At 35.9% G+C, this 22,657-nt stretch overlaps 1 protein-coding gene across 1 annotated transcript in view; it reads right to left on the bottom strand.

Annotated features, from left to right (window-relative positions):
* GABRA2 (gamma-aminobutyric acid type A receptor subunit alpha2) overlaps positions 1-22,657 on the bottom strand; it is a gene marked incomplete at both ends in the record, with an annotated part of 108,944 nt that overhangs the window by 17,198 nt on the left and 69,089 nt on the right. Inside the window, 2 exons of the mRNA XM_084233493.1 lie at positions 18,241-18,393; positions 19,675-19,818. Of these exons, the coding sequence (XP_084089619.1) occupies positions 18,241-18,393; positions 19,675-19,818 (297 nt within the window). The remainder of the gene's footprint in view (positions 1-18,240; positions 18,394-19,674; positions 19,819-22,657) is intronic.

The raw sequence follows: 22,657 nt of genomic DNA, 5'->3' as shown, positions 1-22,657 counted from the left end.
AGTTGATTTGGGTAAGAGGAACCGAGAAAAACAGACCTTTAGAGCAGGATGTGTCTTCATCTGGTTAGAAGTACTATGTTTAATGTTTATTGTCATTATAGGTACCACAGTATTCGAGTTCCTTTCATGTTCTTCTAGTTCCCCTCTTGCTTTTGGACTTCCTAAGTACTCCTGTGAGAGTGTCTGTGTTTTCATCTCTTTCTGCTGTAAGTGATTGCTATTCTACTGGAGCTTTGCTGGTGAGATGTGAAGTATAGCAAAGAGGAGAGGTCTATTTTCTGTTGATTAAATCTCAGTCTTTCAGCAGTCCTGTGTATCAGGCTGTAACCTTCACAAGTGCTTCTCCACCTACACTCTTTATTTCCTTTCCTAGAGGCAATCTGTTTCAATGCAGGGTATCAGCATATGACCCAATCTGTTTCCTTGAAGCTCTGATCTCTGTTGACTATTTATTTTCTTTCCTCATACTCTTTTAGCTGACACAGTAAGGTTAGAGGGGCAGTAGTAGGAGGAATGCCCTTGGATCAGTTGAGATGAGGCTCTGGTCAAGTCCCTTCTCCTGGACACAGGCTTTTATTATGGAGAAGACACTATATATTTTTCAAGAAGGAGAAGGTGTTATTTACCTCTTCCCCTGCCTTAGAGTTTCAGCTTGAGAATCTGGTGGGATTCTTCATGGTCATGAACATGGAAGCTTCCCTATAACACCGTGGTCTCATTTTTACATTAGCCCATGTTCAATTTCAAGCAAATTCATCAAAATGATCATTTCAGCACTCTGCTGGTGCATGGCTTCAGTAGCATCTGTCTTAAGTAGAAGGAGCTTAACTGAGTCTCTCCAAATTTGCTTGTCTCTTCATAATTTGAATGATAATTTGCCTGTAACCTCAACTTCCTTACAAATGCAATAATAAGTCTTTGATTTTCAGTTTGTTCAGATTTTTCTTGTTGTAATGGGAGTGACGACCTACAAGCTCTTCACACGTCATTGAAACCTGAAACTCAGTGCCTTGAATTTAATATGTGACATTTTTCTTGCAACTTTCCATGTTATTAGTCAGGTGTCATTTATTTTTTTCTGGGTTTCTTGTGTTCTGGCCAGTTTGAGTTCAGTAGATAATCACAAAAACTAGGTAATATTAAGCAAGGTACTGTATTGACACAATATGTGTAACTTTCTGGAAGTAAAAAATGAGTTGATATCAGCATATGACTAATATTTAACAAAGCAAATTCACAAACCTCTGAATTTGGCCAGCATAATTAAATTTGAAACACAGATGCTCTAACAGTTCACTGTGTTCCTGCTAACAGAATTTTAAATGGGGAAATTTGAAAATATGCCAAAATGAATTAGAATATTAGAGTATTGTTACAATATTACTGCCTTTAAGTATTTTTAAAATAACTTAAAACAAAAAAAAATTCAAGAAAACAACCAAGTTGTTAAGTACTATGTAGCTGATTTATTCAGTCAGCTTTCCTAATATTTCCTCCCCCACTAACTGACTTGATTATATTTTGTCAAAAATATGATCTATAAAATTTGGTCAAATTATTTAATGTTTCACCACAAACATAAGCAAAATCATATTTAAGATTGGAAATAAAACAAGATCCATATAGTGATGTTACACTAATTTGACATCTATGCATACTAGCTGTTAAATTAGTAAGATGCTAGAAAATTTCATGAATACATGGCCAAATTTATTTGCAACCAGTGCGTGAATATGAAAGTACATGTACATATATACACATGAATAATCTGGAACTCTGGGAAATCAGCTGGAAGCTGTGAGGATGAGTTGATGTTCCAAGTGAAGATTCAGTGTTCCTTTGATGTTATTATACTATACCCAGCTTATTCCCAGAATAAAACAAATTGTAATATATTCATTTGTTTATTTTTCCATCTTCTCATACAGACTATAACCTCTGTGAGGGTAGGATCATATTTTTTTCTTTATCATTGTCCCTGGAAGGCCCAGCATAATAAGGACTACATATTTTTTAATTGAATGAATGACTTAATATAGTTTATGAAGCAAATGCACTGTGTGGTTATAGACATAGAATTGAGTATATGTGTATGCCTATGTATATACAAAAAGGCACTAATGGTAGCTATTTTTCCAGAATTCAAAGACTGAGGAAATGGAGCTTTAGAAGATTTGGGATCAGAGAGATATATGAGCATTCCAACAATTTATGTATTCAATAAAGCTATTCAAATATATATTGTAATACAGTACATATTAGCATGTATAAAATATATATAGCAGTAAGGGAGGCAGAGAGGTATGCTTGATTTCTTGATTCGATGTATACAATAGGATCAAGACTTCTACTACACTGTAAGTTATTGGGAACAACTTATCATCTTTGAAATAAGGTCAGATTGTCTGGACACAGACTGAGTAAATTGGTTGAAAATTTGAGAGAGGGGAAAAAGGAGTGTTTTATATTGATGTTCTAAAATCTCAAGCTACCTAGTAAATAGAGCTCAACCTAAATTCATTGATTGACCTCTTGCAGGCCATTCCACTGTGTTTGCTATACAATTGCACCTTCATGACATTCCCAAGGCACATTTCCAAATACTTTGGCTCCAAATGAATAGAGATTTAGAAGTCAATTAACAGTAGAGATACTGCAATTCCACGACATCCTATCTCTTGACCATCTTCTTTCATTCTCTTCATAGGTTATTTTTCACAACTTGTCACTTAATTGCTTGTATTTCACAGATAACATACTGTTCTTCTACTCTTTCCAATTTACTTTCTTTATTGACAATGTTATTGACTCTTTTTTCCTAACCTGCTCCCATATGATGAAAATTTTTATTGATTTATAAGCACCAGGGCCAATACCTGACCATTTTCTGTATACCTCCACATAGACCAACAAAAATGTATTGAGGCTCCTATATGACCTTCATTTTTTTTTCATTAAAAATATATCTAATCTACTATGGGAGTTACTTTATTATACATGAGTGCATAAAAACATGAATTTAAATACTCAGGGAGAATATACTGATAGTATAAGTGATGGGAAAAGATTGAGACACTTTGAGATGACCTACAGGGCACTTATCCAAGATTCTGGAGTAAGAGAAGGCTTTCTAGAGGAAGTAATATATAAAAGAAAATCTGAGAATGTGTGCAATGAAAACAATACACATTCCTTGGTTTGATGTAGGTTGACAAAGCAAAAACATGGATGCACAACAGGTTGGTCAGGAGAGAACTTATAGAGGTCCTAAATCACTGTAAGCGTTTCCATTAGTGGCCACAATGTGAAACCATGGAAAGGTCACATGCAAGTCTATATAACTAGATCTGAGTTTTAGAAAGATCACTTTTCCACACTGTGAAGAATGAGATAGAGAAAGGGACAAACTAGGGACAGAGAGATCAAAGCACCCTTTATATAGCAATCTGAGAGAGATGGGAAAAATAGAAATATCAAGTTTTAAACACTCACAACTGAATCTATAGTTTCCATAGTTCTCTCTTACAGCTGCTCAATTAGAAATCTAGGGATATTCTGCAATGTCTATATTTCTCTGGCTTTCAGATTCACTATGTCCCACATTATTTTCCCTCCCTAATATCTCAAATTTGTAATTCCCTTTCCACTAATATTCATTGTCCAATTTCAGTCCTTTATCATTTTTTACCCAGATGATGTCAATTATCTATTAGGCAATCACCCTACCCTATATCATTCATATAATTGCAATCAAATTATACTTAGTCCCCATACCAGTCTTTTCTAAATTCAAGTGTGTCCATTTTTCTCCCTTGCAGAGAAAAAACTCTTCAAGCAGTTTCTGTGGCTTTAGGATGGTATGTAAGATTGAATAGGAACCAAACTCTATCTTACCATCCTTACAAAGAAAGAGACCCTTTGTCTGAGATACAGCGGTAACAATTTGTTGTTCATATGCTCCATTTTGCTTTTTTGGTAACTGTATGCCCTCCACTTGGAATTGGCCTTTTCCATATGCTAATTTGCAAGGCTTAGCTTAATACTTCCCTTTGGACCTCCCTGTCTTTCTCAGATATAAGTGCTTCCTTCTTTTTGCCCTTAGTTCTTTGTGGAATATGTCTCTCCTAGCACCTATGATCTTTTACTTCATTTATTTACTTTTCATTTATTTATGTCTGTTTCATTTCTCACTGCTCTGAGCAACTTGTGGGCGTGTGGCTCATTGTGTCTTTTTTTTTTTTTTTAAGATTTATTTATTTATTTATTTATACAAGCAGTGGGTACAGTCAGAAGTGCAGGAGGGTGAGTGAATTCACCAGAGCCAGAGCAGGGAACAGAACAGGCAGACTGACAAAGTACACTGCTGAGGGGGGCAGCAGGAGTGGCAGGAGAGGTCTGTGCTATGTGGGAAGCTCACCGGTGGCCGGGGATTGAACTGGTGCTGCAAAGGCTACGGGCAGCTTCGCAGCCCAGCACTCAACAGCTGCACCACTGGGGAGGCCCTCATTGTGTCTTTTTAAAAGGCTGTTACCTAACTAAGATTCTGGCATCAGTAAATATTCATTATCAGCTGGTTCAATGAATGAATTGCTTTTTAAAAATCATGAACAGTAATACAGGTGAACTTTATTTAAAAATTCTATAAGAAGAAATACAAACATTAAGACTAGTAATCTTTAAAATTAGGCAGAGCAGTAATCACTACATTGAAATATAAATGTGAATAAAAATGGCATAAATTGATGTTTTGCATCTAAATTTCCTATCTTATATCACTCTAAATAAGATAATAAAAGGAGCTGATGAGGAGTATCTACTGTATGGCAAGTCCTATTTCATGTAAGCACATTTCATGTATTAATTTGTTTAATCCTCACTACATCCCTATGACTATCATCCTCATTTCCAGATGAGGAAACTGAACTTAATCCAGGTTGAGTACATTACCAAAGATCATGTTGCTGGGGCACAGAAGAGGTAGACTACAAACCCAGACAGTCTGCTTCCAAAGTCCTCATTCTTCACTAAATTACACTGCCTAGTCTACAAATGAAATTCTCTTCTAATGTCAATAAATCCATATCATGTATTTTTCAATATCATGCAAGCCAATCCTTGCATTTCACTGCTGTAGTCACCAAAATCTTTATACATTTTAAAGCTCCATCTAGAGTGTTTAGATTGCTTGAAAAGTGGTTACACATAGAGACAAATGGACACTTAGGCAAAGACTGAGGTTCTGTTTTTCCACAACAGCTTTTAACTTTTCCAAACTTCAGTTTATCTCCTCTTCTGAAAAATGGAAAGAATTGTTTTGAAGGAGTTGTTTTGGGGACAAAGTGCATGCATCAATGTCTGATACATAAAATTGCCCAACAACTGTTAAATTCCCCCTGTTTCTAATATGTAAGTTATAATACACATTTTATAGACTTATACATTAAATGATGTATGCAAAAACCCCATTTAGAACCTAGCAAATAAAGAAGCAATAGCTTCCTTGTTATTTATGAGTTCATTAGGCGCCCAAACTGTGGATAAAGTTAAGATATATGGCCCCCCCTGGTGGCGCAGGTGGTTGAGCGTAGCGCTGTGAAGCTGTCCACAGACCCTGCAGTGCCAGTTCAATCCTGGCCAGCTGGTGAGGGTCCCACATGGCTCCACAGACCTCTCCTGTTGCACCCGCTGCTCCTCTCAGCAGTGTACTTCATCAGTCTGCCTGTTCTGTTCCCTACTCTGTCTCTGGTGAATCCTCTCACCCTCCAGCACATCTGGGCCTGTACCCCAATTCTTGTAAAAATAAATAAATCTTAAAAAAAAATCATAAACCAAGGATGCAAGAGTCCCATCTAGTGGTGGTTAAGGAAAAATGAAAGGACATAGGGATTGCATTGCTTAAATTGCTTGCCTAGAAAGCCTTGGCCAATCTTATTTTAATCATTCATTTCCCAGTTAGAGAAAGAATTTAATGTGGCTGATTCTCCTCCATTCTTCCACTTTTGGAGAAAGTACAAAATCTTTTCAGAGTGCATCATATACACCTGGTCTTGTTAAACCCATATTCTTCATGATTGAACTACTACTCCATCCTTAGATTTCTAAGAGGACATGATTCAGCTTCTTACTTAGGCATAATTTGATAGTCTGATGCTACAAATGGATTTATCAGTGTCATGACTCAAGACCAATCTCTTGTGAGACCTACTCACCAATCATAATCTTCTATTACATTTAAAAGATGACTTCCAAGAAATCTTGCATGGCTCGTATTGGCTTTCAAATAAAATCAGGAATGAGGTCTAAGTTCTGGATTAAAGTAGAACTAGATCTAAAAACAGATGAATCTTCCTATGTGGGTTATTACTCTAAAGACCATTTTCACCTCTGCTCCATTATCCAAAAAAGTCCAATCAGGTGTAACTGCTAAATATCACAGTGAAGTGTTATAGATGCACATCTATGTTGGCCCAAATTTACATTTTGGGAGCTAATCCCGGATGTGATGATATTTATTTATTTTTTTTAACCTTTTTTTTTTCAAATTTATTTATTTATTTATACAAGCACTGGGTACAGTCAGAAGTGCGGGAGGGTGAGAGAATTCACCAGAGCCAGAGCGGGGAGCAGAGCAGGCAGAAGGACCGAAGTACACTGCTGAGGGAAGCAGCGGATGGCAGGAGAGGTCTGCGCGCCATGCGGGACCCTCCTCCGGTGGCCGAGGAGCAGCTGGGGATCGAACTGGCGCTTCAGAGGCAGCGGGCAGCCTCGCAACCCAGCGCTCAACCGCTGCACCACCGGGGAGGCCCGAATGTGATGATATTTAGAGGCGGGGACTTTGGGAAGCAATTGGGTCATGAGGGTGGAGTTCTCATGAATGGGATTAGTGCCCTGATAAGAAGAGATCAGAGAGCTACCTCACCTTTATGCTATACGAAGATACAGTGATACAAAGTCCACAGTCTACAACCCAAAAGTCGGTGCTAACCAGAACCTCACCATGCTGGTATTTTGATCTTGGACTTCCAGCTTCCAAAACCATGAAAAATAAATTTCTGTAATATCTAAATCATAAGGCTTGGGGGACTTTGGTAAAGCAGCTTGAATTAGAACAGTATATTCTGATTTCATGAATTCAAAAGAAAATAATATTTTCAGTGTGACGGCAATAAGACAATAAAAGAACAGGAAAGTATCCTGTATAAACTCCCCATTGTTATCAAATCCTTTTACTATTTCAATCTTGTAATTGCACTGCCATAAAATGCAAGGTGATTGTTCAGATGTTAATAGTTTTGGTGATTTCTTAGAGCTTCCTGTTGTGACTTAACTGGGTAGATATTATGTTATTTGTGATGAATAATACATTATTAAAGAAATTTTATCACAAAAAGTCACTCAAGTAGAAATCATTTCCTTGACATAGTAGGAAATATTTGAAAATAAGTAATAGCTTTTTTGAGGATTAAGAACAGAATAAGTATGCACTGAAAATTTGCATAGTGAAACTAAATATTTAATGATCAAAGTCTTTATTAAAAAGTAAAATAATTAGAGTAGACCAAATTTTTTTCTTTGTTATTTCAAAGCCTAACTGAAGAAAAACAAAAGCAATATTTATTAAAAGAGAGAGAGAGAGAAATCTTTTACACACCTGAAATTTCCTCCACATGCTCTGTAAGATTATTAAGCTTACAGAGATGAGTTCCAAGATAAAATATGTTACAGAGAAATGGCTTTACAGAATGCAGTCAAAAGCAGTAACCAAAATCTCCACATCAGACTAAACAGACACTTCTCATAAATGCTGTAAGTATCTAGACTTTTAAAGAACTGGAATAACTAAGTAAATTTTGCTTTAAAATTCAGAATTGGGCAGGCCTGAACCTTGAAAAGTCATTTAATGTATTTGTTGTTACATCATAATATAATAACATCAACTTCAAGGAATTGGAAATACATCAATGTCAGTTGTTGATAGTAACAGCTAACTTGAGTTCACCTCTGAATATTCACTTCAAATTCTGGTCTATGTTTAGTAAGCCTGACTCTGCAACTTATCTATGCAGGGAGCAACAGCACAGGGTATTTCTGATTTCAGGGTTTAAACGGAAAAAGTAGTTTGATGGCATAATGGTGCAGTGCAGTCTGGTCAAGTTCTTTCTTGTTACCGAAATGCTATTTAATAATAGAGTGGCCTCTTAACAGCTCCAGATTTCAGTGCTTTTGTCTGAAAGGGAGACATTTTTACTTTCCTAATGGGGAAAAAATTTTGTTTTCAGAATTCAATAATGAGTAAATATGAAGTGCCTAACAAAGCATGTGACACGTAAAAGGTGCTCAATAAATGCTATTTAAATTTTTTCTCATCACTATTAAAACAAAAATTTCAGTGTAGGAAACTAGAGTGGATAAGGTGCTTATATGACTTTAATGTTCATGTAACTATGGAAGTGATATTTGAATGCTCTGTAAAAACCTAAAATTGAAAAAAAACTGACAAACCAATAACATTTACTTTTAATTATATTCTTATGCCCTTACTAATAATTCATTCTCATCAATCACACTTAAGCAACCACCTATATTCCTAAAATAACTTCTAAGCCTGCCTGAAGACTAGAACTAGCTAAGCTTTCTAATTTTCTTTGCCATGGCTTATTAATGTATTTTGCTTCAGTCACTTTCCTAATTGGCAGTGGCTGACTGGGATGAGTCTGTCAGCGGGGTGGAGGGCGGCTGGTGGGCTGGCAGCTTGCTGATTAGCATGTGCTGCCTTGTGCCAAAGTCAATTCTGGGATGCCAGGTGTGCTGCCTGTTAGCACTCCACAGCCCATGCCTTGTGGAAGGCAGGGATTTGGAATGAATTTTGCAGAGATTGTTTCTGCCCTGCCCAGGCTTGCTGTTCATTCGTTTCATATTCTGCTACCACCCAGGCATTCTACTCCTGGTGCCACTTTCTCGCTACATTCTAATTAAAACCATCTATGTCTCTTCCAAGACTGCCCCAATTCATTAGCCTGGACAGGCTGAACCTGTACCCAGGTGACTTTTCATTTTCTCTTTTCTTAAAGTTTTAAAAAATGTGTTCAGCTTTACTGGGATATAAGTAACAATTAAAAACTGCAGTATATTTAAAATTGTATAATGTGCTGAATTGATACACAATGTGAAAGGATCCCCTACGCAGCACTAATTACCACATCCATCATCTCAAGGGTTTTTTAATTTTCTTGTTTTGGTGGGAACACTTAATTCTACTCCTCTAGCAAATGTTAGGTATACAAGACAGTAATATCAACTATCATTATCATGTTATACATTATACATTCAGACCTTATTCTGAAAGTTATACCCTTTTTCAGTCTCTCCTCCATTTTCCCCATCTGCCAGTCCCTGGCAGCCACCATTCTATTTTCTGTGTCTGAGTTCACAACTTTTACTTTGCTTTCCTTTTTCCCCAGTTCTTATGGAATTCTTACCTCTGAATGCCCTGATTCATAGGCTGCAAATTTCCATGTCCACAGGGATGAGGCAGAGAAAACAAATAGGTAAGTTGGGAAGCAGTAGGCAGGGGCTGTGATAACCTAGAGACTAAATACTTCCAAAGCCACTGCTGTTGTTAGTTGCAAAAAAAGGTTGCCATCAAAGAATGATTCTGGCTTTACAAAGTTTTCTAATTTTTTCAATCCTATTTTTAAACAATGGAAACTATTAGCATCTACATTTTTATCTTTATCTGTACACATATAATATATGATTATATATTTTATATATTAAGATATATAAATTTTACTATATACAAATCACCTAATTATCATCTAAATAAAGAAGCATGTTTTCCCACTCACCAATTCCAATATAAACAAGGTATTCCTAATGTTAAATAATTTATTGTACAAGCTGATAAGAGGAAAGGAAAGCCCCAGCTTAGAAATAATGTTGAGGCCTATGAGGAATTAGACAATGACGTTGGAAACAACATAAAATGATGGTAAGAATGGGGAAAGGGAACAGGAAGACTAGAGCCAATATTGATGAAGAAATGAAGAATGAAGATATACTGATAGGGCCTCCCTGGTGGTGCAGGGGTTAAAGGCAGCACTAACAAGCTATCTATCATCTATCGCCAGCCATTGCAGCATGAATTAGAATCCTGGCCAGGGAGCTGACCCACATGGCACAACAGACCTTGCCTGTCCCGCTAGGCTTGCTGCTTCCCTCAGCAGTATATTTCAGTAGATCTGCCTGTTCTGCTCCCCACTCTGTCTCTGGTGAATCTTCTCAACTCCCCCCCCCCACCGCACCTCTGGCCCACACCCCATTTCTTGCATGCATAAATAAAAAAAAATCTTTTTAAAATAACAGGCACACATGTGGTTTTTTTTAACAAGATACATTGATAACCAAAAATGATAATCCAATAATTAGACATTTGACTTTTGGCTTTATAATGTACTGTATATTGAATCTGTCATAATGAATGCTAACTTTACTCAGAGAGGTCTGACCTTTGCCCCAAACTTCTAGGCATTGAAAGGTCATACCTGAGAAGAGTGACTTTACTTGCCTGGGTCCCTTGGCCCAGCCAGACAGTAATGAAATTTAAGATAGGTGGTTTGAATTCTGTCCTATCAGCTCAATTTGCTTCAGAGCTTCTTGAGAGCTAGAAACTGAGACTAAGAGACCAGTCCACTCTGCCAATGTGCTAGAGCCCTAATAAAAACTCAGAACACCAAGGTGCAGGAGAATTTTCCCTGCTGTCAATTCTCTGGGGGTGTCATCACATATCAACACCAGGAGAGTAACCAGGCCTGTGTCTGCATTTGGAGCTTTTCCTTAATTCTAGTCTCTGTGCTTCTTCTCTTGGCTGATTTTATTTTTTTATTTTTTTAAAAAAGATTTATTTATTGGTTGATTGATTTATACATATATGCATACAAGCATTGGGTATAGTCAGAAGCGCGGGAGGGTGAGAGAATTCACCAGAGCCAGAGCAGAAAGCAGAACAGGCAGAAGGACTGAAGCACACTGCTGAGGGGAGTAGCGGACAGCAGGAGAGGTCTGCGCACCATGTGGGACCCTCCTCCAGTGGCCGGGGAGCAGCAGGGGATCGAACCAGCGCCGCAGAGGCCGCGGGCAGCTTCGCAACCCAGCGCTCAACTGCTGTGCCACCGGGGAGGCCCTGATTTTAATCTGTATCCTTTCCCTGTAATAAGCCACAACTGTGAGAGTAAAGCATTTTTTCATTGTTCTAGGCATATCTTTATTAAAATCTGAATAAAGCACTTCAGCAAGCTATTTTTTCTCTTGTAATATAGTTACCCTTCCCTAACTATACCCTTACCCTTACTCTAAAAAAAAAAAAAGCAAAGGGTAATACATGTCATTGATTATAAAAATCTATATTCTCTAATAATAAAAAATTCATTTCCAGTGTGTTTTAGTTATTTCTGAAGAACTCCATTACTTGTCAGTCAATTGCCTAAGATGTCAGTGGAAATATGCATAATCATAGCTAACTATAAAGTATTTAAAGTATAATAAATTCATTCTTCAAGTTTCCACCTTTAAAAGAAAAGAGAATGGGACAGAGAATAATAAATAAGATATAATACTGAATCAGTTAATAAGAAAACAAGAACAACTCCAGTGAGAAAATAGGTCAGACCAGAATTTCTCATGCTCATCACCAGCAGCTCTTCTGAGCTATCAAGCCTGAGGATGATTTGGGGAACCCTCTGCACTTATAGCAGGGTCATAGTAGTGGCAAGCCTTAGCAATGTGTTCTCTATAAACTTCACAGGTGTAGAAATATCACAATATGTAATTTTTCTTTGTTTATTTCTTGCCCAACATCCAGTCAACCCTCTTTTGAAAACGGCACTCTGATTGCCTATGGCTAACCACCTTGCCTCTGTTTTTGTCTATATGGTTATGGTTCTGCTAACCTACTCCTATAGAAGCCACAAATATACGTGTCTACCCATCTGTTTCTCTATATACCTATCAATCAATATAGTCATTTTCATTTATTTATTGCTTTACAATGTCAGAGTTTTACACACAAGAAAGAGAGACAGAGGCATCTTTCATTATTGTAAAATCTGTCTCTCTTCCTTTTTATTTTTTCCATTGAAACGATATGTTCATCCATATGGGAAAGTGTCATATTGCTATCTTACAAAAAAATTCACTCAGAAATATTTATCTCTCTATATGCATGTAAATACTAATATATTCAGATCTGTATCTCACAATAAAGTCTTACATAGTCATTATTTAGACTTTTATGATAGTTCCTGTTACCTGCTATTATGGAAAGAATTTTTTTTTCCCAACTATTGCTATTATGCTGGAAACCTGCGGATCTTTTGTGCTATCTGGTTCTAACCATTTTAACAAAACTTGTCTCTCTGAATTTATAGTTAAATGCTTTTTGTATATTATAATCAATAAGCAATACTAATTTTTATATTTGTGGGATGGAAATCAATAAATATTTGTTAGGGCCCACCATGTCCTAGACATTTCTCTAGGTCCATAGGTTAAAAAAAAAAAATTAGTGCAAATAACGGCTCTTGAAGGTTAAAGTCTAGTGGAAAATACAGAAATATATTTTTCTATAAAATGCTGGGATACTATATTGCAATGGAGAAAAAAAATACAGTAAGACTAGGGGGAGCAACAGAGGATTTGGAAGCATTTCACAATTTTAAGTTAATCAAGTAAGCCTCTTTGAAAAGAAAATAATTGAGAAAAATCCCTAAGGAGGTAAAAGAAAGAGCTATTTAAATATCTAGGAAGTCCAAGCAGAACAAAATAGACAAAGCTGGTAGGTGACTGCCTGTTAATGTTCATGGAATAAGGAGGAGGTCATGTTAGGGCAAGAGTGGGAGATGGAAATGGTAGCAGAAGTTGAGCATAAAGGGGAAGGGAGCTCATACTACATGGAAACTTACTAACTTCTGAAGACTTTTGGCTTTTACTCTAAGTATTACTGGTGAGCCAGTGAATGGTCTGGAGCATGTGTGTGACATGATCTCATTTACATTTTGAAAAGACCAGTCTGACTACTATGTTGAAAACTTATTTCCACAAGGGTGGACGCAAGAGACAGCAAAGAATCTATTGCAGTATCATGGACTTAAAGCTTACATCCCTCCAAAATTCACTTATCAGAGCCCAAAATCCCAGTGTGGCTATATTTGGAGATCAGGCTGTTAATAAATTAATTTAAATTAATTGAGGTCATAACATTGAGACCAGATTCAACAGGTTTAATTTCTTTACAGTAAGACACACCAAAGTGTTCTTTCTGTGTATGTGTGTGTGTGTGTGTGTGCATGCACAGCAGGCTAAGATAGACAGTAGTCAAGGAGAGAGATATTGGTGGCTCAATCTAGGATATAATCAAGGTTATAGGTAGAGTACATTTTGAGAGGAGGAAGAGGAAATGTTCAGTTTTGTTCATATTGAGAGGCAGATCAAAAGAATGTTGCTACTAAAAACTAAATGAAGAAATTCATTTCAAGAAATACCTTCTCAGCTGAGCTAGGTGCCCAGACCAAGTCTTCCCTTAATGAAATGATATAAAACACCCCCCATCCCCCCACCCCCAGCCCTGCCTCCCACGGCGGGTGCCACCAAGGAAACCCTCAATAACCATGTGTTTTCGAACTGGGGTACAGGCGAGAGGTGTGGGGGGTGAGAGGGCCCACCAGAAACAGAGTGGGAAACAAAACAACAGATGTACTGAAATACATTGCAGTGGGAATCAGCATGTAAGACAAGGAGAGGTCTGCTGCACCATGTGGGTAGCATCTGGCCTGTACCCTGACCCTGGTTCTTGTATAAATAAAAATAAATAAATAAATAAATAAGCCTTTAAAAATAATATAAGAATAAAAAAAAAGAAATAACTTCTCATTGAATAAGAAGGATGTACTCTGTCAAAGGCTGCTCAGTCAGGTCAAGTCATTTTATGTGAGAATTTGTGAGTGGATTTAGCAACTGGAGGACCTTCACAGGAGGTTCTGGTAGCGTATTAGAGAAAAAAGCCTAATTAGAGTCAGCTGGAAAGACCATAGGTAGGGGGAAACTGGGGACAAGTATAGTAAACTAAAGTAAATCTGCTCGAGAGGAAAGCAAAAAAATGAGGTGGCAGGCTAAGGGGTTGGAGTCAAGAGAATTTCATTTGAGGATTGGGAAAGTAACACTATATTTCTTTTTCTGTTTTAGAATGATTGACATTAATGGCATTAAAGAGACAAGTGAGAATTGTTGAAATCATGCCCTCAAGAAGTTGAAAAGGATCAAGTTAATAAGGCAAGGGTCGAAAGGCTGTTATTATATAGACACATAGTTAAGCAGAGTTTGTGGGTAAAGGAGCTTTAGTAGATGAGGCTGTGTGATTCTAGGAACATTCTTTCCAATTGCTTCACTTTTCTCAATGACATACAGATCAAGGTCATCATCACAGATCTAAATGAGATGTATTTGAGATACAAAGAGTAGACAGTAAGGATGAGAAGAGTTGCTTCCTTCTAAAAACAGTCCCCAATTCTTCTTCAATTAGGAACTAATCCAATTTCAGAATTGATTTGACAATTTCCACTTGCTCAAGGAGTGAGCCTGTTATATACATATATATATATGTATATATATATACATATTCATATATATATGTCTTGTTAATCGGTGTGGACCTGTTCATGATAATTATACAGTAGAGATGAGAATGTGACCCATGCCTAAACAATAAGACCCAATTCTGGGACTTGAAATGGGATGCAAATCTAAGATTTTTCTAAATGTTTCATGTATATATGAACATATTTGTGTGTTTGTGTGTGCATGAGCATGAGTATATGTTAACTCCATACACTACCTCATGAGGTTGATGTTATTATTCCAATTTTACAAAAGAGTGAAACTAAGGTACAGAGGTTAAAACTTACCAAAAGTCCTCTAGTTTGATAATAATAGAGCCAAGCTTCAAGCCAACACACTCTCCCTTCAGACTGTGTGCTCTGAATCATTTTATGACCCTCATAGCAAATATTTTCTTACTGTAGCAGAAATTACAATCTATGAATCCAATATTTAGCCAATCCATAATATTAGAGCTCTAAATTAATCTGAGAGGATGTCTATATCTCAGACTCTCCAATTATGAGACCAAGTTTGATTAATGATATACAAATAGATCATTGGAAAGACTTCTAGGAAAGCATATTAATGACATACAGAGAGACCTTTTGTTTTTTTCACTTCTTCCTTCCTGTTTCTTGGATTATGAATATTATGCCTGGAGTATCAATAGCGTTTTGGTCTATGAAGCAAAATTCCATGCAAAGAATATCAAAAAGAAAAATAGAAAGTGACAGATACTCGTATTTTCAAACCACTATAGTAAGGGTTCTCTGATGTAAATAGTCAAATTGAATCATGAAAATTTGTTGAAGAAAACTGTGCAAACACAAACATATCCATTCTAGATTTCTAATTACTCCAAAATTTATATAAGACAAGCACTAAGGCTTTTGCATATGCTAAGAACTCTACATGCAATATAAAACATTTGAGCGCCCTATACGAACCTACATCCAAACAGATGTTTTATTTGATTTAATTTTATTTTGTGGAAAACTCTCTGTTCCATATTGAATTTAAGATTAAGAGAAAAATGTCAGGACATATTTTGTACATATAAACTTAAAAACCTACTCATATAGCCTTATGTTCATACATAAACAGTCACATATGCATGTATAAATATCCATAAATGCAAAGTCATTCAGCTTCACATATAGAGATAATAATTGGCACATTCTTTATAATTAATTCCTACTGAAATGAAGTTCTGGAGAACATTAAGCAACCAGAAGCCACAAATCTCACAAAACAAAATAGAAGCACCAAATGAGGTTTTTATGAGTTCATTGCCTACTCGCAGGAGACTTGAAAGCACAAAAACCTGAGGTGTAAGATTGAAAGTTTGCCAATTGCTTTCTTTACACTATTAGCAAAAGAGCATCTACCTCATCGTGGAGGGAGGTCATAACTACTGAAATAAGCCAGGACATGTTTGACTTGGTTTTTGTTCAAGGGTATATCCCCAAAATCTATATCAATGCCGACTGGTAGCATTTGCGGTGTTGAATGAATTGGACATGGACACTCACAGAAAATCAAAGGGGACTTTAATCATCATAGGGTGCATGGGCAGTCGCTCTGAAGAAATAGCTTTGAAAAATATCAAACTCAATCTACAACCACAAAATGAATTCCACATACAAAAAATGATTAGATAAACCCCAATACAATGGAGCAAAGTCTGATATCTTTTTTTGCTGTTTCTTTATTCTGTTCCCAGTTATAAAAACAGACATCAAAGGTTGAGAAAGTGGCATCTGTTTCCCAGGGCACAATAATTTCTTAAATGTAAGAATTCTTTTACTGGGGTGGATTACCCAGCACAGAAAGCCTTAGAGGCTTTCTCTCACTAGCTTGGAAACCTGACTGTGAATTCTGAGAGAAATCTGGTGGGGTTGAAACACTGCTTAGGGAACTGCTGAGCATCAGTCAGATGATGATGTTCAAAATGTGGCAGAAAACAATGAAAGATGGAATAAGGGTGTAGCATAAGGATACTGGGGAGTTTTCAAATACCATTTCAGTCAGGACATAGGAACTTCATTTAGTGGACACACACGCATACACACACACACACACACACACAAATACGGAACACATGAACAGAATTATATAGCAAGCTTTACACAGAATAACTTGTAGAGATAATATTAAGAATGCTTTCACCACTGAGAAGTGTCAATTTATATAAAATATGACTTTTGGATCCTTAAATCTGCATTGTAAATAACTCACAAAAAATTTAACAATTCATAATAGCCTAGATTTTAAATCATATATACATATATATATAGAGATAAACACACAACACATATTATGTTTGTCACCAATTTTTAAATATTTAATACATTTGTTATAGTTAAGCCTAGCAGTAGGCATAACTATGTGTAACACTAACATATGCCGCTTATTCAAAATTAATTTTTTTCATTTATTTCTCTTCTATACCGTGGCAATCTTGTATTGGTTTCTTTTAATATAAAATTTGCATGATTAATGATATGAAATCTCTGTTCTCTTCAATGCAGTATTATATTTTCCTCATAATCTTTATTAAACAAAGACCTCATTTTATATGTACCTCATTCTTTTTTACACATATACACATATTTTAGGACTGAAAAATATTCACATATGGGAATATATGTATGTGTATATATAACTATGTGTGTATGTATGTATGTATGTATGTATGTATTTAACATATTTTCTCCAGCCATTGTTCTATTGATAAGTATTTAAGTTGTTTCCATATCTTGGTTATTGTAATTACTATTGTAGTAAACATGGAGGTATACAATTTTTTCAAGTTAGTGATTGATTTTTATAACTCGCCATTTCTTAGATTTGCTAAAGGTTTATCAATATTGTTGTTGATCTTTTCAAACAACCAACTTTAATCTTGTTAATTCTCTATTTTTCTCTATTTTACTTATATTTAGTATTTATTTTTCCCTACCCTCTATTAGGGTTCAAACAAAGAAAATCAACTTTGTTATTAAATATATTAATGGGAGTGAATGAGGGATCATATACATTCTCAATCCATTCCTCCTTCCCTTTCTCTTCCTCTCTGTCTCTCTCTCTCTCACACGAAATAGTAATCTATTTTTCTTCTCACACAAAATAGTAACCTATTTTTCTTCATCTAGAAACAAAAATAAAAATAGACATAGAAAGCTTAGAAGTATTGCACTGTATACCTTAATATAAAACCTCTAAGTATATTCTCCTTTTTAACATGAATGTTGAAAAGCAAAATGACTTAGCAGAAAGAAGTCTGAATGTATCTCTAGGAAATCTCAATACTGTTTATGACCCATATTGAGTGTAGTATTGACAGTGCATTTTACCTCCCTGAGCCTCAGTTTCCTCATCTACAAGGCGAAACCAACACTCCTTGTCCCATTCACTACATTAGTGTAACAGCATCGAGAGAGAGAGAGAGAGAGAGAGAGAAAGAGAGAGAGAGTGAGAGAGAGCAAGAACAAAAGAGTGCGGGGAGAGAGAGAAGAGCACGCATTTTTGAAAGTATGGCATGGAACAAAAAGTGCTGCACATCACAGTGTATAATTACTCACTCACCAAACACCGTTCTTGCAGGCACAGATTCTCTGTTAAGCCAGAATGACACTTGGGAGAGAATGACAGTCATGATGCAAGGCAGATATGTCTGAATCACAAAATACCCAATTTTTCTTTTCAAGTGGAAATGAGCTGTCATTACAGTATATTCACCTGGAAGAAAAATTTAAGAAGCTTAAGGAACTGTAATAGTCAATAGTTTGAACATTTTGGAAATGTAAGGGATTAAGGAAAGAGCAGTATTCAAAAAAGAGTTATCAAATATATGACATGAAAATTATTTAAGTTTAAATGATTCCCTAGCATGGCAAGGTTATTTAAATAATAATTTCAATATTATCTAGAAACTTGCTTTCCATGTACTATGGTATAGTGATATTTGTTTTTCTTTCTGCAGGCTGTGCTTATTTTACAAGGATTGCATATTCCATAAATTCTCACAACCCATACATTATCTTACAAGTTCAAGACTCATTTCCCCTCTGGCAACAACCACAAGACTCTGCTTTGATTATTCTACTTCAGTCCTCTCTGACAGTTTAAAGTGCTGATCCAATCTTCAAGACTGATATTTTGGTCCATATTTTCCACTTTTAACCCCAGAATTATTACCCATTACGTTTCTCTCGCTGCGGTATGTCTTCACTCTGGAACGTTCTATCTGACCCTTAAAGCTACCCTCCTCTCTACTCTCTGGGTTTTAATGATTGCCTGATGGAAAATTTATACCAAGTAGCTGCCTTTTCTCAGAGCAGTGCAGTCCATAGAAAAGGCATCAGTTTTCCCAAGAAGTTAGTGGTAATTACCCACAAATCAAGAGTAGAATAATTCTCAATTATCCAGAATAATAAGAGAAGAATCAGAAAGCTGAGGAAATTGTAAAATTGTTTGAAGGTAAAATTCATTTTTCTCAGAAGATACCTTTTTTTTTGCATATAAGAAGTAGGGTATAGGAAAGAGATGCGGGGGGTTGGGTGGGTGAGAGGATTCACCAGAGACCAAGTGGGGAGCAGAACAGACAGATTTACTGAAATACACTGTGGAGGGGAGCAGCTGGTGAGGTAGGGGAGGTCTGCTGGGCCATATGTGGGCTAGCTCCCTGTCCAGGGATAGAACTCAGGCTGTAGAGGTGATAGCACTGTGAATTAGCCCAGTAGATACTTTTTGAATGCATAGTATTCTTTAGACTAGTGTTTCTTATACTCCAATGCACACTTGGTGTATCTTCTTGGAATCTTATTAAAATGAAATTCCTGACTTAATAAGGTGTGAGGCCTTAGATTCTGAATTTCTAAAAATGTCCCAAGCACAGTCTATGCTACTCATTCTTAGACCTCAAAAGTAAAATGTTTTTGATAAGCAGACACATTTCAAATGATTTTAATCCATTAATTTACTTTAAAACTAACTTTTCTTTAGATTTATTTTACTAACCTGTACTGGATTTAATTGTTTCCTTCCCAATTGATTGGCCCAGGAGATCATATTGATTTAACCTGGAGCCATCAGGAGCAACTTGCACTGAATCAGATGCATTGTAAGTCCAAATATAAGTGACCTCTGAAGTTGTATATGCATCTGTAGGAAATCAGGAAAAAATAATTTTAATCACTTTAGTAGAACCATCAACAAAGTGCAACATTAAAGATAGGTATTTTATATAATCATTATTTACTATAAAATTGACATATACATTCACACTTTTTAAGGATTAAAAGTATCCTTGAAATTTATGACCTCAATAGGAAGGATGTGAAGCAAACATGTAGAGACATTTATGACTATGAGAGTATTTTCACAGCAGCCAAGTTGAGAGGTGAAGGGCGAGTTTTTCTCTAGAGCCTTCGAAAACTGCTAAGCCTTGAGATGATGTACACATCCCTCATAGACCTAAGCTGTTTAATGAAGACATTGTGGTAAAAGGTTATGAATGTCCACAGTCCATTTAAAAATTTTATTTAGAAATAGCAATCAGTCATGAAATAACAGTCCTAATCCAAAGTTGTATTGCTTTCCGGACATAAAAGTAACTTAATTAAGAATTAAATGACTTCGCTTTCATGATACAATGCATTTCATTAGAAGAATAAAAACTAATTAGTGCAGAACATGTTAAATAAGAATGTCATATTTTTCATATACGTGCAAATGCTTTTTAAAATATGTTCATTTTAAAATGAATTAATACACACAGATGTCATTGAACTATACTTTCATAGCATCCTAGTTATGTATTAGTAGGAAGAGACAAAACACATGCATCCAAGTTAAAACTTCCAGATTTATTTGGCCAATGAGTTAGAACTCAACACAAGTGAGATGACTCTACACTTGGAGTTTAGGCAGTATATCTTGTATTATCTGTCCTCTGGCCCTGGCCTTTTCCTTGTACCTCTATGTCCTGATGGGGGACCCCTGACCTCTCCTTGCAAGCAGAGTATCTCCACAGTTGAATGAACAGACAATTCTTACTATACTTCTGATCTCAATAAGAACTTAAATACACTTTAATCAAGGGAAAATTTAGAAATATTAGGTACTCCTGCTCCTTGAGGAAAACTTAGCATCCTGATCACATTCTCAACTGAGGGATATAAAGGGCCAGCGAGTTCTGGCAATCACCTTGCCTCTAGCCATCCAGGACATCAGAGAGCTCATTTTCCTGCTCTCTACAAGTTTTCTAGTTTAATACTATGGTACTGAGTGGGTCTGGTATGTACCTTGATCCAATTCAGTGACCACAAATCAATTCCCACTTAAGCATCAGTAATAATAAAGGGAATACTTAAGAGTTTGTGCAGTTATACTAGGTCTAATTTTTTATTAATATCAGTTAATCATTGATGATATTGCTGAGATTAAATAATTTACATTAATGATGTGGATAACTAGCAACCTATTTTCAGATCATCAAATGGCTTGTTTAGTTTCCCCCATGAATATATATCATGGCCTTCTCTCCAATAAAAATTCAAATGGCCCAAAACTAAATAAATCAAAAGACAAACTATATGAGCCACTTTACCTCAAAAAGCCTCATGATACTCAAATGTTATAAATCTTATTAAATTATAAATTTTTAACAATTACAACAAATCACTTTTTAACTGCGATGTTGCTTTTCAGTATACATGAGAGAGTGTGACATGATGACATCTTTAAGAAACTAGTGAGACACTGATAAACAGAGACTCTGCTTCATGTCTAAACTTTCAGCACCTGGTACAGTGCCTGAAACACACATATTCTCAGTTCATTCTTGACAGAATAATAAATAAACTTACATATTTGATGATGTTATTATTATGGAAAGAAGAAATCTGGATAGGATTTCTTAACGAATATGTTAAAGAAAGTAACTGATCCTTCCCATGTTTTTATAAAAAACAATTACTGCATTTCATTAGGTAGAGAGAAAAAAATCATACATATATATATATCTGTATCTATCTATAGCTAATCTATATATTTGAGTCTGAGGAGAGAAAACACGCATGAAGTTATGCAAGGCAGTTTAGAAGCACCCCCTTGTACACTAACACAGATATAAACCAGGAGCCATTGCAATGTTTCCCTGTAGAATTTATAAAAAGAGAGAACTGGGGTTTGTTCTATGAATTTGATTCTAAACTCCAGCTCTAAATTAGGTTTCATTAAATGAATTTATTTAATTCTGTTAAATAACCAATTTTTGACTCCTAATCTGTATGAAACATCAATACATACTGATTGATTGATAATAACTGGCAATCCGCCCATGCCCAAATCATTTTTATCAAATTTTATTTAAAAAGACAATTTATCATTTTGGGGGGCTAAAGCAGAGAATAAGCCTAACTCCCATAAGGAAACTTTTCAGTGAAGGAGTAAGAAAATATATAAAGATGTCAGACATCAGAAATAAAACAAAACTGGATTTAAAACTTATAGAAAAGATGCTTCCAATTGGAGACAATGATAAAGTTCCATAAATTCCATAAATTTGGGGGGCAGAAATATGAGAGCCTCTAAGCCTGAAAGAAGTAAATGACTAAAGGAAAAAAGTCATGGCTGCTTCTACCAAGATTGTGTAGCATTCTAAGGTTTGGGTTGAATTGTTAGTCTATTCTTCTTTGCTACTCTCCACACAGTTGCAGCTAACACCTGCTATTGGCAAAGATAAATACAGGAATATACAAATTGTGCATTCAATGTGTCAGAAAATGAACATAAAGAAATCTAAATTAAAAGATGATTGATTGTTCAAACAGAGAATGCCCAAGAATGAACTGTGTGTTGCCCATGTCATGTCAGAAACAGAAAATTATATTCACTAGCACACAATATTCTACTGCTCTGCAAATAAACTATGGGGAGTTTTTAAATTTCATTTAAAATTTTTTCAGGTGTATTTATTTCTTATTCAGAATTGAAACAC

The sequence above is a fragment of the Talpa europaea genome, assembly GCF_964194135.1.
Source record: "Talpa europaea genome assembly, chromosome: 5".
Lineage (NCBI taxonomy): Eukaryota > Metazoa > Chordata > Mammalia > Eulipotyphla > Talpidae > Talpa > Talpa europaea.
This window is presented reverse-complemented; position numbering and strand designations above follow the sequence as displayed.